Source organism: Phacochoerus africanus, chromosome 8 (assembly GCF_016906955.1).
Source record: "Phacochoerus africanus isolate WHEZ1 chromosome 8, ROS_Pafr_v1, whole genome shotgun sequence".
NCBI lineage: Eukaryota > Metazoa > Chordata > Mammalia > Artiodactyla > Suidae > Phacochoerus > Phacochoerus africanus.
In genome coordinates, this window is record NC_062551.1 from 58,562,188 (window position 1) to 58,580,827 (window position 18,640).

General features: G+C 45.5%; 1 protein-coding gene across 1 annotated transcript; it reads right to left on the reverse strand.

Annotated features, from left to right (window-relative positions):
* Nucleotides 1-4,777: 4,777 nt before the first annotated feature.
* On the reverse strand, nucleotides 4,778-18,415 carry LOC125133268 (leukocyte-associated immunoglobulin-like receptor 1). Its single transcript, XM_047791379.1, has 7 exons — nucleotides 18,256-18,415; nucleotides 6,851-6,889; nucleotides 6,444-6,554; nucleotides 6,306-6,348; nucleotides 6,194-6,231; nucleotides 5,947-5,999; nucleotides 4,778-5,410 (listed from the first exon to the last, which is right to left on the reverse strand). The coding sequence occupies exons 1-7, from the start codon at nucleotides 18,413-18,415 to the stop codon at nucleotides 5,270-5,272; spliced, it is 585 nt and encodes a 194-aa protein (XP_047647335.1). The 3' UTR covers nucleotides 4,778-5,269.
* Nucleotides 18,416-18,640: the final 225 nt, after the last annotated feature.

Below are 18,640 nucleotides of genomic sequence, written 5' to 3' on the forward strand. Positions count from 1 at the left end.
AATTTATTCCTAGATGTTAGTTTCCTTTTAATGTAGTTGTAAATGGGTTTTTTTCCCTCTTTTTTCCATTTCTTTTTGCTCTTTTTTTTCCTGCTTTTTGGGGCCGTACATGCAGCATATGGAAGTTCCCAGGCTAGGGGTCAAATTGGAGCTGCAGCTGCCAGCCTGCACCACAGCCACAGCCACGCAGGATCTGAGCTGCATCTGTGACCTGCACTACAGCTCAGGGCCACACCAGATCCTTCACCCACTGAGGGAGGCCAGGGATCGAACCTGCATCCTCATGGATGGTAGTCAGGTTTGTTTCTGATGAGCCACAACGGGAACTCCTAGATTGTTTTTTCATTTTCTCTTTCTGAGAGTTCATTGTTAACTTCTCAACCTCCATAACCTGTGAGCCTGTTCATATAATAACATCTCCTCTTGCTCTTACATGTATCTACATAACCTGTTTACCAGGACCTGTCAGTTCCATTTATCTGGAGAACCCTGAATAATATAGAGGGAGGTGTGGGAGAGAGAGACACAGACAGAAATCAGCACACATTGTCACCTAGGAAAACTAAGATTAAGACCATTGAGTTAGCAGATGCAAATCTCTAGAGGAAACGAACTTGAGTACACATAGGAAGTGAGAGATCAGTACTAATTAAAACTGAGCTGGAAGGCAGGGGCACCCACCTGCTCTGAGCCAGGACGGAAACCTCCCAGCTGGTGAGATGCAGCAGGTCCTGAGGTGGGAGCAGCGGATCTGGTGCCCGCCCACGCGGGTCTGCGGCCCCCATCACTTCGAGCTGGCCGACCCTGGGCACATTAATCTCAGTCCCTTGTTTCTTCAAGAAAAATGGGGACACTCTGTGGAGGGTTCCATACAAGGATTCAACGTGCTAATGCTTACATAGAACTGAAATCTTAATCGCACCCTTGTAAGAGCTGCCTGGATCTGGGCTGAACTTTTAAGATATTCTTAAGATATATAATAACATTTTAAATACCAGACCTGTAACAGGCATGCAGGTTTCTTACGTTTCTATTTTTAAAGAACAATAAAAGATGGAAAAAATGAGAGCCGGACACTGGCGCCTCCTCGTGGACTTTCAGGGGAACTTTCCCTTTGTAATCAGAATGGAAACTGACTCCACAAGCTGGGAGGTGACCCCAAGAAGCAGGCTCGGGGCTCTCCTGGTGAGGGGGGTTCCCGCGACTCCATATGCTGGGAGGCACAGCTGGTCCCGCTCTAGGGAAATGGTCCTGCAGATCCCAAGAGTTTCTTTGTTGAGCCAGCATGGGGTGGCCTGTTTAGAAGCCCTGTATCATCAGCAACAATGCTAAATAATCAAGTGGGTAACTGTGAACTCACTTAACTCTGTGTGAACAGACTTTAGGAAATGACATAGGAACCTGGGAAGGGGAGGAGGGATATTTCGTATAACACAGCCACGGGGCCCGCCCACATGTCGGTGATCAGCGGTCAGGAGAGAGGCTTGATATCTTGCAGGCGTTGGATTCAGAGCGCGCTGGGTGGACTGACCTGAGGCACGTGGAAGATGGAGAGCAGACTCGGGCAGATTTGGGGCTCCGCTCTGCACACCCAAGTCAGGGGCACCGCGGCCACAGCCACTAAGGCAGCCACACCCCTCACCCGAGTCAAGGCTGTCCCGGTGTCGGAATGTGTTTCATCTGTGTAACAATTACAGCCAATAGACCCCAATGTGTAAAGACTCAGGTGACAGGAATTAGTTCCTCTCCCAGGTAAATGGCTGATTCCAGCTCAGCAGGGAGGTGATTTAAAATACCGTATATAATGAGAAAAAGAATGTGTATATATGTATGACTGGATCGCTATGCTGTACAGCTGACATTGACACAACACTGTAAATCAGCTATACTCTAATAAAAAGAATAAAATACCATGTATTAATTTTAAAATGGGAAGGAAAGTGAAGGAGCGGATGAGCCAATGGCTGTCAATGAAAAGATACATTGCTCCTCACAGTTCCCAGGAGGAAGGGGCATGCATGCCACCAACCAGGGCCTCATGGGGAAGCACTAGAGGCTGAAAGAAAGAGATGGAGTGAAGGGGAAAAGTGGGAAAGAAATTTTACTGTATCTTCCGTGAGAAATAACGGGTAGGGAAGGGTAAGCAGACTTGGGATTGGCTGGTTTAATGATTTCAGCACTTTCTGGGGCGGAGGGGGGTGTCCCTAGTTGGCCTGTCCCTGGCCCTGGGGTGACAGTGGGTAGGGGCCCAGACTATGGAGTCCCATAAAGCAGGTGCTGGGGGGTGAGGATTGGCTGGGTTTGGGGGGGGCTTACTGTTTTTGAAAAGTACACCCCAGGAAGAGGCCAGAGGCCAATGTAAGTGACTCAGGTATATTATCGGGTTATCTAGGAAAAGGCATGTCTGGTGCCAAACTTAAAATTAGCTATGTAGTTATTTTACCAGCAAGATGAGTTTATTTAGGAATGGCAGAGGAGTCAATGGCCATACCCCACTGAACCTGTGGAATCTCCTCTATCTCAGAGGCTAAGCAGGGTCTGGCCTGGCACTTGGAAGGGAGGAATGGCAGAGAAATTGCAATTCAGGAATTCAAGCTATGGCAAACTACAGGCAAGTCCAGAGAGCAAAGGATAGGAACAGTTTATAGAGAAAAAGGAGGAAGCTAGAAGGAGACAACATTGAATGAAAGTCCCTTGGAGGCAATCAAGAGTTTATAACACTGAATGATTTTCATTGACTCAGCTGTGGCTGATTCTCATTAGTGGAGCTGTTGTTGTTTTCTCATAGGCTGGGCTGTGGCTGTTTTTCATTGGCTGGGATGTGGCCATTTCTCATTGGCTGAGCTGTAGCTCTTTTTCATTGGCTGGGCTGTGGCTGTTTCTTATTGGGTGGGCTGTGGCTATTTCTTAGGGCTGTCGATGTTTTTCATTGGGTGGCCTGTGGTTGTTTCTTATTGGCTGGGCTGTGGCTGTGTACCATTGGCTGGGCTATTGCGGGGTGGGGAGAAAAACATCCTTTTTCTACTGGCTAAAAAAGTAAACTTCCTGCTCAGACCATAAACTAAGCTGGGATTGAGTGCGAGGGTGAGAGCTTTCCTCTTCAGGGCTTAGCAACTCCACTTAAAATGATTTATTTATTTATTAATTTTTACACCAGCATATGCATACAGGGCATATGTTAAGGCATCAACTTTACAGAAGCTTTAAACATGACTAAGACAAGGGGTACAGCAGGCTCCACACCATAGTCATCCCAGGACACAGGGGCCACATTCGGTGTTGCTCCAAGGTCATTCAGGGTATCCGTATCCATCAGCAGAAGGAAGAGCAATGAGGATCTTATGTGGGAAGTTTATGGGCCAGGCCTGGAAGCAGCTCCATCCATCCTGGTCACACAGTGCTGGCTAGACTTTGTCCCAGGACACACCTAACTTCGAAGCTGGAGAGACTTTTTCATCTCGCTGGGAGTACAGGAAGGGATGACACGGTGCAGGTGAGTAGCGATAGTCCTGTCAGACAGGAACCACCTGTCACTTTGGGCACCTGGGGTTCACAGAGGGCTGGGGCTGTTTCCCAGTCTCCATTGCTTCCTACATAACCTCCTCTTTGTAGAGGCACTGGGGGTGCAGAAATTTGACTCTCAAACATTCAGCATTTCACATACTAGTGGGAGAAGGAAACACTCCTACAAGGAGATACTTGGAATTCAGGGTAGCATTCAAGCACCAAGGAAGCCCATGAATAGAAGCAGTGCTGAGGACTGACACCCACTCAGACGGAATAACACCCACAAAGAGGTCCATGTCCTAAGCCCTTGAACCAGTGGGTGTGCTTCTTAGGTGACGAAAGGGTCTTCGCAGGTGTGATTGGTTAAGGCTCTCAAGCAGGGGAGGGGAGCCTGGTTATTCCAGGTGGACCCAATGTAATCACAAGGATCCCTGCAAACAGGAAGCAGGAGGGTCAGAGAGAGGGAAGGAGCGGAGACCACGCAAGCAGGAGTCCTGGTCAGAGGGAGTTTGGAGAAGCTCCAGGGCTTCTTGAAGATGGAGGAAGGGGACACAAGCAGAGGAATGCAGATGGCCTTTGGCGCTGCAAAAGGTAATGGAATGGATCCTGCCCTGGAGCCCCCAGAAGGAACACAGCCCTTGGTTTTAGCCCAGGTTAGCTGATTGCAGACTCCTGACACCCTGACGTGTAGAATATTAAGGTGTGTTGTTTGGTGCCCTTAGTGAGGAGGCATTTGTTCCAGCAGCAATTGCAAGCTTTTGGGAAAAAGCCTCCAATCCCAAGCCTGAAGGGCGTTAGCCAGATGAAGGAGTGAAGCTCAGATCAAGGACACTGTCCTTCAGCTTATGGGACCTCTGGTGTTTGGCGAGTGCATGGCGTCCAGTAGGAATGGAAAACGGAGAACTTTAGTTCCTCTGAGTGGAACCTAAAGCTTGTGCCCTGGGGTCTCATCACCGCCTTTGCCAGGCCACACGTGTCCGTGTGCGGGTGTGTGCATGTGTGCGTTCCTACAGTGTGTGTGTGTGTAGGGGTGTGTGTCTGGGCAAACGTGCGTGCCTTCGTGGGCATGTGCCTCACTCTGTGCCTCGACCCAGACCCAAGTCCCCTCAGACGTCTCCTCCCTTGTCCCAGAGTCACACACTCAGATCAGAAAACACTGACGCCCGATTCTCTGGTTCCCCTCACTAGGGACGGAGGGACTGTGGGTGGAGAGACTGGGACCCAGGACCTGTGAAGCCCAGCTCCACACACACAGGGCTGAGGCAGTTGGGCCTGTGGGAACATTTATTACTGAGGAACAAGGTGAAGCATGTTCCAGAAGACGTGGTCTGTGCTATTGGCTGCATAAGTACACCCCAGGGTCAAGGTCAACAGCTGAAGCCTGGGAATTTCATCAAGTCAGCTGAGAGGACAGTTAAAATGGATCTCCGGGGACAGGGGGGGATTCATAGGATACGTCTGGAATCAGCTGGGTGACTGTAGGACCACCGCTGGGTCTCCGGAAACAGCCAAGGGACCCCAGCTGGGTCTCTAGAAGCAGGTGCTACACATTCTCTCCAAGGAGCTAGTTGACTGTGGGAGGGACCACATGGCTGCTGAATCTTCTAGATGATGATCAGGGCTGTGGGGACTCCAGCTCTTGCCTCCAGGAGACCTGACAGGATGACTGTCCAGAAAGGGCAAAACCCTCCAAATATCCACCTCAGGCTTTTGTAAGAGTGACTCGCGGTGTCTTTGCTACAGAGGCCAGGGGGGCTTGGGGTCAGTGTCTGGAGATGGCTGCGTATGTGCTAGACTCGGCTGCGGGCTCTGTGGACGGCGGGGTCACAGCTCTGGCCTCCCTCTGTGTGAGGGTCCGGTGGTCCAGCTGGGCATATGTCACCTCCTGCGGGTCAGCAGGGGTCTGGGGAGAGAGACCGGGGTGAGTAGCAGTGGCCAAGGTTAGGGAGGGGCGCTGGGAAGGGAAGGCTGTGGTGGCCAGCCTCCAAGTCTCCCCCCCCCCCACCCAAGAGGCTGCCTTCTGAATCACCACTGTGTGGTCCCCTCCCCCGGAGAAGCAGGCTTGGTCTGTGTGGCCAGCAGAATATGGCAGTGAGGCCATGTCACCTCCACGGTGAGGCCACAGAAGACATTATGGCTTCTGCCCTTCCCTCCCCAGGGCCCCTCCCTCTGGGGGAGCCTGGCTGCCATGCAGTCACCCGTGTGCTGCAGCCCAGGGAGTGAGCCACCTTGGAAGCAGACCCTCCAGCCTGAGTCCAGCCTTGAGCCAAATGGAGCCCTGCTTGGCATCTTGACAGCAGCCTCATGACAGAGCATCAGCCAGCACCACCCACCCATCTGCTTCCACATCCCTGGCCCAGGAAACTGAGCTAATGCCGCCAAGCTGTTAGCTGTTCGGTGTTTTGGTCACAGCAACAGGCGACTAACACAAGAACTTACCGAAGCTTCCATCTCTCTGTCCTTCTCAGGAAGTCTGTGGACAGTGGCTGGGTCTGGAGAGGACAGGACAGGGGAGCTGTTCTCTGGGGCAAACTCACCTGAAACCTCACAGCTTCCTATTTGGTCTTGCCCCACCCCCACCCCCATCTAGAACAGAATGCCCCCAAACTTGCTCCCTGCACATGGCTTTCTGGATGGCAGTGAATGCCCCCTTCCCCTCCCAGACCTGTCCCACCCTTGTCTGTACCTGGTGTCCCATCTAGGACGTCAACAGCTGGGCTGAGCCTGCGGAGAAAGAACAGTGAGCCCTGAGAGCTGCCTGGAGGCGGAGGGCTAGGGGTCATTCCCAGAGTCCTCACCTCTCCTGGAGCTCTGGCTCCTTGCCTTTGCTTCTGGGGGGCCCTGAGGAGAGTCATGTGTGAGTTGAGATGAGATGGCTTCTTCCCAGAACCCCAAACAGCCTGCCCAGGTCACCCCACCCGGTCCCTGAGACCTACCCTCTTTCCTCTGATGCCAGCGCTGGAGGAGGAGGAGGACCAAGAGGAGGAGACAAAGGAGAAAGGCTGCAGAGACCCCGATGAGAATGTAAACATGCTCTGTCCATGGGCCTAGGGGAGCAGGGAAGACGGAACCGGATAAGCAGCAGCGTGCATTTATCCAGTACCTGCTGCATACCACCACACACTGGCTGCTTGTCATGTTCACACTTACCCACAAATCTCTCAGGTGCCCAACAGTCCCAAGGCCCAGGAGTCATTTCCCCACTTACAAAACTGGGGTTTGGGGGCTGAAGTCCTCTGTCCACAGGGCGTGGGCAGAGCTGGAATATGACCCATACCCAAGCCATTCCCCCTTTGCCCAGAAGGCACAGGCCAGGTCCTGCTTCTCTGTGCCCATCACTCACCGGGATTGTTTCCATCCTGTGAATGCGTCCGTGTGTCTCCTAGGAATGAGGCATCAGGAGGACATGGGTCAGAGGCCTGAGCTGGACAGCAGGCTCCTGAGTCCCCCCTCTCCCCACGGGTCTCCCTGGTCCCCGGACCCGGACCTGCTCCCTCTAGAACAGCCCCGTGGCACAGTCTGTGCGGTTGACATGCTCTACTTCTGGGCTGTCCGCTCTGGTAACCACACGTGACTGCTGCCCTTGAAATTTAAGTGAAAGAAACTGAAACGTCAGGTCGCCAGGGGCAGGAGCAGCGAGTCGCGGGGCAGCTCGGTGGTGCCACCAGGCTAATGCCACCCTCACTGGGTGATGAGCACCTGCAGCGTCCCCTTCCCGCGGGAGGTGGTGGGGGCAGCGCCGCTCTCCCCCGTCTTCCCCCCTCGCAGAGACGGACACCCGGTAGGAGGGCCCAGGCACAGGCATCCTCAGCTCTGCCTCCCGTTTTCACAGCTCCCCTTGATGCGGTGGAGCTGCTCTCCTGGGATTGAAGACGCCAAGACCCAATGTCCCGGAGCTGCCCGCCGAAGCCACGAGGTGAGCAGGTGAGACAGTTGCCCGCCAGCCCGGGGCTGGACTCCGCGCATGTGCTGTAGGGCCTGCTCCTTTACCGTACACCTTCTAAGGGCGCGGCACCACCCATTTCACAGGTGAGCCAGCAGAGGTCTTGGGGGCTCGTCCACCCACTCGGTCTGAGCCCCGCCTCCCCTCCCTCCTGCTGCTTCAGAGGCTAAGTTCTCAATATCCTACTTAAGGCAGAAAACTTCATTTCTTAGAGCATCCTGCCCTCAACACCGTGTCGCTGGCCCACCGTCCACGGGTCCACCCTGTGTTTTTACAACATCTCTGCCCTGCTTTCCCTTATGATATTGATCACAATTTAAAATAACGTATATTATATGCATACAAAAAAATATATGGTGGAATTCCCTTGTGCAATTGACTAGAGATCCCACATTGTCACTTCCACGGCTCAGGTCACTGCTGTGGCATAGATTTGATCCCTGGCTTGGGAGCTTCCATATGCCTGTGGGTGAAGTAAATTTAAAAAAAAGAAAAAACCCTAATAATTATAATAACATAAATCTAGGTATATATAACTTAAAATTGCTTATGTTTTAAAGTATATATTTCAGTGACACATTTTAGTATATCGTGTATTACTCATTTATATTAGCACTTATGTATATAAATATAGTAATACATAATACATTATAATACAGTATATAACATAACACTGTATATAATAAATGTAATAATATACTGTATTTTATTACTTCTATATTTAATATATAGTGTAAATATATTCTAATATACTTAAATTATAGATCTGAAATTTTGCATTGTGAGTACATTTACACTGTAAGTTATAGGTTTATGTGTATACACACCCATACACATTTGTATGCATTTCTAGTGTTCATTCTTTATATATAAGTATAGATACACACATGCATATACACTTGTTCTTTTTCAGATTCTTTTCCATTATAAGTTATTACAAAATATTCAGTATAGTTCCCTGTGCTATACCATAGGCCCTGGTTGTTTATCTATGTTATATGTAAAATATATGAAATCTGTGTATCTGTTAATCTCAAATTCCTAATTTATCTCCCCCATCCCCTTTGGTAACTCTAAGTTTGTTTTCTATGTGTGAGTCTATTTCTGTTCTATATAGAAGTTCATTTGTATCATTTATTAAGATTCCACACAAAAGTGATATATGGTATTTGCTTTTCTCTTTCTGACTTCACTTGGCATGATGCTCTCTCTCTGTCCATCTGTGTTGCTCTAAATGGCATTGTTTCATTTTTATGGCTGAGTAATATTCCATCTTGTATATGCACCACATCTTCTTTATCCATTTCTCTGTGGTTGGATAATAGACACTTAGGTTGCTTCCATATCTTGGCTACTGTAACAGTGCTGCTGTGAACATAAGGGTGTATGTATCTTTTCAAATTAAAATGTTCCAGTAAATAAAAATTTTTTCCAACAAACAAAAACTTAAAGAATACTGCAACACAAAACCCAGGTTAAAGGAAATATTGAAAGGACTTCTCTAAACCAAAAAGAAAGGAAGGAAAGGGAAGAAAAAATAAAAGAAAAAAAAAGAAGAGGAAGAACTAGGACTGAGGAAACCGCAATCAGAGAGCAGTCACTCAAATAAGCCAGCATACAGATTTAATCATGAACAGGCCTCAAACAAAATAAAATTAAAAAGAAAAAAATAAAAAAGTCATCAAAACCATAAAATGTGGGCAAGGGCTGTCAGGAAGTAAATAACCCTTTTTGTTTGTTTGTATGTTTCTCTTCTTAATTTTAATATAGTAATGAAGTGTTTGAATTTACAGGACCATCAGGCTAAAACACACAATTATGGGAAGGGGTTAGCATACTTAAAAAACAGGGCAACCACAAGCCAAAACCAAACACTGCATTTGCAAAAAATGAAAAAAAAATACACTCAAGCAGATAATAACAGGAGACCATCCAACAAAAAAAAAAAAAAAAAGGAAGAATGGAGAACCATAGAATCAACTGGAACACGAGGTTCAAATGGCAATAAATAATCATCTATCAATTATCACCTTAAATGTCAATGGACTGAACGCCCCAATCAAAAGACACAGAGTGGCTGAGTGGATAAAAAGGCAAAAACCTTCAATATGCTGCCTACAAGAAACTCACCTTAGGACAAAAGATACATATAGATTGAAAGTGAAAGGGTGGGGAAAAATATTTCACGCCAATAGACATGACAGAAAAGCAGGAGTCGCAACACTCATATCAGACAAAATAGACTTTAAAACAAAAGACATAAAGAAAGACAAAGAAGGACACTACTTAATGATTAAGTGATCCATCCAAGGAGAGGACGTTACTATTGTCAACATATATGCCCCAAATACAGGAGCACCCAGATACACACAACAAATATTAACAGATATAAAGGGAGATATTGATGAGAATACAATCATAGTAGGAGACCTTAATACCCCCCTCACATCAATGGACAAATCCTCTAGACAGAAAACCAATAAAGCAACAGAGATCCTAAAGGAAACAATAGAAAAGTTAGACTTAATTGATATCTTCAGGACACTACATCCAAAAAAATCAGAATACACATTCTTCTCAAACGCTCATGGAACATTCTCAAGAATCGACCACATATTGGGACACAAAGCTAATCTCAATAAATTTAGGAGCATAGAAATTATCTCAAGTATCTTCTCTGACCACAATGCCATGAAATTAGAAATCAACCATGGGAAAAGGAAAGAGAAAAAACCTACTGCATGGAGACTAAACAACATGCTACTAAAAAAACCAATGGGTCAATGAGGAAATCAAGAAGGAAATTAAAAACTACCTTGAGACAAATGATAATGAAGACACAACCGCTCAAAATCTATGGGATGCTGCGAAAGCAGTGCTCAGAGGGAAATTTATAGCGATACAGGCCTTTCTCAAAAAAGAAGAAAGATCCCAAATTGACAACTTAACCCTCCACCTAAATGAATTAGAAAAAGAAGAACAAAAAAGGCCTAAAGTCAGCAGAAGGAAGGAAATTATAAAGATCAAAGAAGAAATCAATAAAATAGAGACTCAAAAAACAATAGAGAAAATTAATAAAACCAAGAGCTGGTTCTTTGAAAAGGTGAACAAAATTGACAAACCCCTGGTCAGACTCACTAAAAAGAGGAGAGAAAGAACCCAAATGACCAAAATTATAAAGGAAAAAGAGAAATCACAACGGATACAGCAGAAATACAAAAAACCATAAGAGAATACTATGAACAACTATATGGCAACAAGTTTGACAATCTGGAAGAAATGGACAATTTTCTAGAATCTTACAGCCTGCCAAAACTGAATCAAGTAGAAACAGACCAACTGAACAGACCGATCACTAGAAATGAAATTGAAGAGGTCATAAAATCACTCCCTACAAATAAAAGTCCAGGACCAGATGGCTTCACAGGTGAGTTTTATCAAACATATAAAGAGGAATTGGTGCCCATCCTCCTTAAACTCTTTCAAAAGGTTGAAGAAGAAGGAATACTCCCAAAGACATTCTATGATGCCACCATCACCCTCATTCCAAAACCAGAAAGAGATACCACCAAAAAAGAAAACTATCGCCCAATATCATTGATGAATATAGATGCAAAAATTCTCAACAAAATCTTAGCCAACCGAATCCAACAACATATCAAAAAAATTATACACCACGACCAGGTTGGGTTCATCCCAGGTTCACAAGGATGGTTCAACATACGCAAAATCAATCAGCATCATAAGCCACATTAACAAACAAAAAGTCAAAAATCATATGATCATCTCAATAGATGCAGAAAAAGCACTTGACAAAGTCCAATATCCATTCATGATCAAGACCCTCGCCAAAGTGGGTATAGAGGGGACATTCCTGAATATAATCAAAGCCATTTATGCTAAACCCACAGCAAATATAATACTCAATGGGGAAAAACTGAAAGCCTTCTCACTCAAATCTGGAACAAGACAGGGATGCCCACTCTCACCACTGCTCTTCAACATCGTTTTGGAAGTCCTAGCCACAGCAATTAGACAAACAAAAGAAATAAAAGGCATCCATATAGGAAGAGAAGAGATCAAACTGTCACTGTATGCAGATGACATGATACTATACATAGAAAACCCTAAGGACTCAACCCCAAAACTACTTGAACTGATTCATAAATTCAGCAAAGTAGCAGGATATAAGATTAACATTCAGAAGTCAGTTGCATTTCTGTATACCAGCAATGAAACATTAGAGAAGGAATACAAAAATACGATACCTTTTAAAATTGCACCTCACAAAATCAAATACCTCGGAATACACCTGACCAAGGAGGTAAAGGACCTATATGCCGAGAACTATAAAACTTTAATCAAAGAAATCGAAGAAGATGTAAAGAAATGGAAAGATAGTCCATGTTCCTGGATTGGGAAAATCAATATTGTAAAAATGGCCATACTACCCAAAGCAATCTACAGATTCAATGCAATCCCTATCAAATTACCCAGGACATTTTTCACAGAACTAGAACAAACAATCCAAACATTTATATGGAACCACAAAAGACCCAGAATCGCCAAAGCAATCCTGAGAAACAAAAACCAAGCAGGAGGCATAACTCTCCCAGACTTCAAGAAATACTACAAAGCCACAGTCATCAAAACAGTGTGGTACTGGTATCAAAACAGACAGACAGACCAATGGAACAGAATAGAGAACCTGGAAATAAACCCTGACACCTATGGTCAATTAATCTTTGACCAGGGAGGCAAGAACATAAAATGGGAAAAAGAAAGTCTATTCAGCAAGCATTGCTGGGAAACCTGGACAGCTGCATGCAAAGCAATGAAACTAGAACACACCCTCACACCATGCACAAAAATAAACTCAAAATGGCTGAAAGACTTAAATATAAGACAAGACACCATCAAACTCCTAGAAGAAAACATAGGCAAAACACTCTCTGACATCAACATCATGAATATTTTCTCAGGTCAGTCTCCCAAAGCAATAGAAATTAGAGCAAAAATAAACCCATGGGACCTCATCAAACTGAAAAGCTTTTGCACAGCAAAGGAAACCCAAAAGAAAACAAAAAGACAACTTACAGAATGGGAGAAAATAGTTTCAAATGATGCAACCGACAAGGGCTTAATCTCTAGAATATATAAGCAACTTATACAACCCAACAGCAAAAAAGCCAATCAATCAATGGAAAAATGGGCAAAAGACCTGAATAGACATTTCTCCAAAGAAGATATACAGATGGCCAACAAACACATGAAAAAATGCTCAACATCGCTGGTTATAAGAGAAATGCAAATCAAAACTACCATGAGATATCACCTCACACCAGTCAGAATGGCCATCATTAATAAATCCACAAATAACAAGTGCTGGAGGGGCTGTGGAGAAAAGGGAACCCTCCTACACTGTTGGTGGGAATGTAAACTGGTACAGCCACTATGGAGAACAGTTTGGAGATACCTTAGAAATCTATACATAGAACTTCCGTATGACCCCACAATCCCACTCTTGGGCATCTATCCGGACAAAACTCTACTAAAAGAGACACGTGCACCCGCATGTTCATTGCAGCACTATTCACAATAGCCAAGACATGGAAACAACCCAAATGTCCATCGACAGATTCGAAAGATGGATTGGATTCGGAAGATGTGGTCTATATACACAATGGAATACTACTCAGCCATAAAAAAGAATGACATAATGCCATTTGCAGCAACATGGATGGAGCTAGAGACTCTCATCCTGAGTGAAATGAGCCAGAAAGACAAAGACAAATACCATATGATATCACTTATAACTGGAATCTAATATCCAGCACAAATGAACATCTCCTTAGAAAAGAAAATCATGGACTTGGAGAAGGGACTTGTGGCTGCCTGGTGGGAGAGGGAGGGAGTGGGAGGGATCGGGAGCTTGGGCTTATCAGACACAACTTAGAATAGATTTACAAGGAGATCCTGCTGAATAGCATTGAGAACTTTGTCTAGATACTCATGTTGCAACAGAAGAAAGGTTGGGGGAAAAATGTAATTGTAATGTATACATGTAAGGATAACCTGACCCCCTTGCTGTACAGTGGGAAAAAAATAATAATAAATAATTTAAAAAAATGTTCCAGTAGATGCCAGGAGGGGGAAGGCTGGATCATGTGGTACTGCTTCTCTTAATTTTTAAAGAAATCTCCATACTATTCTCTCATAGTGATTACACCAATTTACATTCCCTTTTCTCCACACCCTCTCCACCTTTTGATGATAGCCATTCTGACTGGTGTGAGGTGATATCTTGTTGTAGGTTTGATTGGCTTTTTTTTTTTGTCTTTTTGCTATTTCTAGGGCCACTCCCGTGTGGCATATGGAGGTTCCCAGGCTAGGGGTCCAATCGGAGCTGTAGCCGCCGGCCTACGCCAGAGCCACAGCAACGTGGCATCCGAGCCGCGTCTGCAACCTACACCACAGCTCACGGCAACGCCGGATCCTTAACCCAGGGAGCAAGGCCAGGGACCGAACCCGCAACCTCATGGTTCCTAGTCAAATTCGTTAACCACTGCGCCACGACGGGAACTCCGGCATTTCTTTTTTTAATGATTTTTTTTTCTGTTATAGCTGATTTACAGTGTTCTGTCAGTTTTCTACTGTACAGCAAGGTGACCCAGTCACACATACACGTACACATTCATTTTTATCACATTATCATGCTCCATCATAAGTGACTAGACATAGTTCCCAGTGCTACACAGCAGGATCTCATTGCTTATCTATTCCAAAGGCAATAGTTTGCATCTATTAACCCCAGATTCCCAGTCCATCACACTCCCTCCCCCTCCCCCTTGGCAACCACAAGTCTGTTCTCCATGGCCATGATTTTCTTTTCTGTGGAAAGGTTCATTTGTGCCATATATTAGATTCCAGATATAAGTGATATCATACGGTATTTGTCTTTCTCTTTCTGACTTACTTCACTTAGTATGAGAGTCTCTAGTTCCATCCATGTTGCTGCAAATGGCATTATTTTGTTCTTTTTATGGCTGAGTAGTATTCCATTGTGTATATATACCACATCTTCTTAATCCATTCATCTATCAATGGACATTTAGGTTGTTTCCGTGTCTTGGCTATTTTGAATAGAGTTGCACTGAACATACAGGTGTATGTGTCTTTTTCAAGAGAAGTTTTGTCCAGATATATGCCAAAGAGTGGGGTTGCTGGGTCATATATTAGTCTTAGGTATATTTTTCTAGGATTCCTCCATACTGTTGTCCACAGTGGTTGTACCAATTTACATTCCCACCAACAGAGAAGGAGGGTTCCCTTTTCTTCACACCCTCTCCACCATTTGTTATTTGTGGACTTATTCATGATGGCCATTCTGACTGGTATGACGTAGTCCTTTATAATAGTTTTGATTTGCATTTCTCTAATAATCAGCGATGTTGAGCATTTTTGTCATGTCTTTGTTGGCCATATGTACATCTTCTTTGGAGAAATGTCTGTTCAGGTCCTTTGCCCATTTTTCAATTGGGTGGTTGGCTTTTTTGCTGTTGAGTTGTATAAGTTGTTTGTATATTTTAGAGATAAATCCCTTGTCAGTTGCATCACTTGAAACTATTTTCTCCCATTCTGTAAGTTGTCCTTTTTTTATGGTTTCCTTTACTGTGCAAAAGCTTGTCAGTTTGATTGGGTCCCATTGGTTTATTTTTGCTTTTATTTCCGTTGCTTTGGGAGACTGACCTGAGAAAGTATCTGTAAGGTTGATATCAGAGAATGTTTTGCTTATGTTCTCTTCTAGGAGTTTGATGGTGTCTGGTTTTACATTTAAGTCTTTCAGCCATTTTGAATTTATTTTTGTGCATGGTGTGAGTGTGTGTTCAGTTTCATTGATTTACATGCAGCTGTCCAGGTTTCCCAGCGATGCTTGCTGAACAGACTGTCTTTTTCCCATTGTATATTCTTGTCTCCTTTGTCAAAGATGAATTGACGGTAGGTGTCTGGGTTTATTTCTGGGTTCTCTATTCTGTTTCCTTGGTCGGTCTGTCTGTTTTGGTACCAGCACCACACTGTCTTGATCACTGAGGCTTTGTAGCATTGCTTGAAGTCTGGGAGAGTTATGCCTCCTGCTTGGTTTTTGTTCTTCGGAATTGCTTGGCAATTCTGGGTCTTTTGTGGTTCCATATATGACTCTGGATTGATCTAGTTCTGTGAAAAATGTCCTGGGTCATTTGATAGGTATTGCATTGAATCTGTAGATTGCTTTGGATAGTATGGCCATTTTTATGATACTAATTTTTCCAATTCAGGAGCATGGAATATCTTTCCATTTCTTTGAATCCTCTTTAATTTCCTTGATTAATGTTTTATACTTCTCGGCATATAAATCTTTTACCTCCTTGGTCAGGTTTATTCCCAGGTATTTGATATTTTGGGGTGCAATTTTAAAAGGGATTGTATTTTTGTAGTCCTTTTCTAATATTTCATTGTTAGTATACAGAAATGTGACTGATTTCTGAATGTTAATCTAACATCCTGATCCTTTGCTGAATTTGTTGATCAATTCAAATAGTTTGGGTTGAGTCCTTAGGGTTTTCTATACATAGTATCATGTCATCTGCACAGAGTGACAATGTTACCTTTCTCTTCCAATTTGTATACCTTTTTTTTCCTTTTGTTAGTCTGACTTCTGTGGCTAGGACTCCCAATACTATGTTGAATAACAGTGGTGAGAGTGGGCATCCTTGTCTTCTTCCAGATTTGAGTGCGAAGGCTTTCAGCTTTTCTCCATTAAGAATTATATTTGCTCTGGGTTTGCCGTAAATGGCTTTGATTATGTTAAGATATGTTCCCTCTCTACCTACTTTGGTAAGAGTTTTGATCATGAATGCCTATTGGACTTTGTCAAATGCTTTTTCTGCATCTATTGAGATGATCATGTGATTTTTGACTTTTCATTTAATGTGGTGTATGACGTTGATTGATTTGCATATGTTGAACCATCCTTGTGAACCTGGGATGAATCCCACTTGGTCATGGTGTATGATCTTTTTTATATGTTGTTGGACTCGGCTGAAATTTTGTTGACAATTTTTGTGTCTATATAGTTTTCTTTTTTGGTGGTATCTTTGTCTGGTTTTGGTATTAGCATGATGGTGGCATCATAGAATGTCTTTGGAAGCATGTTTCTTTAATAATTAGCAATGTTGAGCATCTTTTCATGTGCTTGTTGGCCATCTGTGTGTCTTCTTTTGGAGAAATGTCTCTTTAGGTCTTCTGCCCATTTTTTGATTGAGTTGTTTGGGCTTTTTTGATAGTAAGTTGCATAAGCTGTTTGTATATTATGCAAATTAATTCCTTGTCAGTAGCATCGTTTGCAAATATTTTATCCTCATCCATGGGTTGTCAGTTCACTTGCTTCTGCTCTGAACTTAAGTTTTCACAGCGAGAAGGGAAGAAAGGGAGAGAGCTAGCCCCCCTTCCCATAGCAGGTTCAGGATCCTCCGGTGGGGGGTGTCTGTCTTCTTCTAGGTTGCTCAGGCAGAACCGTCAAGAAGCCTCTTCTCTCTCCTAGTGGAAGATGAGCTATCAATCCCTCTGTCCTCTCAGTGCAGAGGAGCCAGCAGTGGAACTTGCCCACTAGGGGGCGAGGTGGACCTGCGGTCAAACCCCAGGGCCTCCCTGGGCTGGGTTCGCCCCTTGTGCCTTTGCCCAAGACACTTTAACCTCCTTTCTGCCTCTTAAAAGGGGCGGTGGCTCTTAGAAAGCCTGGGACGTCCCTCCATGGTGGGCTCGGTGGCATTACTGCTGCCAGGTGCCCGGTGTGGGGTTATCTCTATTCTGTGAGCGTTGTTAAGAGCGTCCTTGTGAATATCAGGGACTAGGCAGTGCCCTGGGCAAGCCATGCCCTTCCCAGGGCCTCACCTGTCCCTGATCTAAGCCCAGGGTGGAGTGCTGGGCTCTGATACCCAGCACAGAGCCCCCCAGAAACCCCTCCAGGCTGAGGTCAGCTACTCACCAGCTGAGGAGGAGGGCTGGGTGTGGGGGGAGCTGAAATCCCAAGCAGGTCTTATGATCAAGGGCAGGAGAAGGACTGATGCCATGTAGGGGTTGCAGAGGATCTGTCCCACTAGGCCTGGCCCCTCTGCACCCTGAATGAGCATCTGTCCACAGGTCACATCTCCCAGACTCAATCCCCTAGATTCCTGAGAAAATGATGCAGGGACCAGACAAGGGAGAGACCCCTGCTCCATTCTGCTGGACAGATTCTTGCTGTCCTGAATTTACATGGAGCAGCTCTTCTGAGGTCCCAGGAGTGTACAGACAGGGGTTGGAGTGTCTCTTAGGGAACCATGACTCTAGGCATCCGGGGGACTGACCACACACAGGGGCAGGGACAGTCTCACTCCCAAAGGTCCCCCAAAGCACTGTCCAGCCATGGTCAGGGGCAGCCTGGCCAAGAGGGAGTGAACCATACTTCAGGGGACACATAGCCTGGAGGCCCCACAGACTCTGCCCAGTGAAGGCAGTTTACCACCATCCTGAGGGAAAAGGCACAGGGTCCCTTAAAGAGCTCTGTCCTTCCCTGTCTCTGGAAGCCCACTCCCCACAGCCCAGGGGTCCGGCTCAGTGTCCAGGAGTTCATGGAGCCTGTATGAGACCAGGGTCCAGGGACTGAGCCAGATGTGAAGGCAGAGCAGTGCGGAGGGCACCAGGGGGCTTGCGGGCCTGTGGGCAGAGGACACAACTGGGGACAGGGGCCTGGGACCAACCTGAGGGCAGACCAGAGACATCCTCACCTGTCAACACCAGCTTCAGGGTCTCACTGGGCTCAGACCGCCTGTCACTTTGATGATAGAGGCACTGATAACGCTGGGCAGTGTCTTCACTCACGGCAGTGATGGGGAACCTGGCCTCTGTCTGGTGTGGACCAATTTGAGACACAGTACTCTTACCCATGAAGTCTCTTCTTCTTCATTTTTGTTTTTATGGCTGCACCCACAGCATATGGAAGTTCCCAGGCTAGGAGTCAAATCAGAGCCATAGCCGCCAGCTTACTCTACAGTCACAGCAATGCAGGATCCAAGCCACATCTGTGACCTACACCACAGTTCATATCAACGCCAGGTCCTAACCCACTGAATGAGGCCAGGAATCCAGCCCGCATCCTCATGGATACTAGTC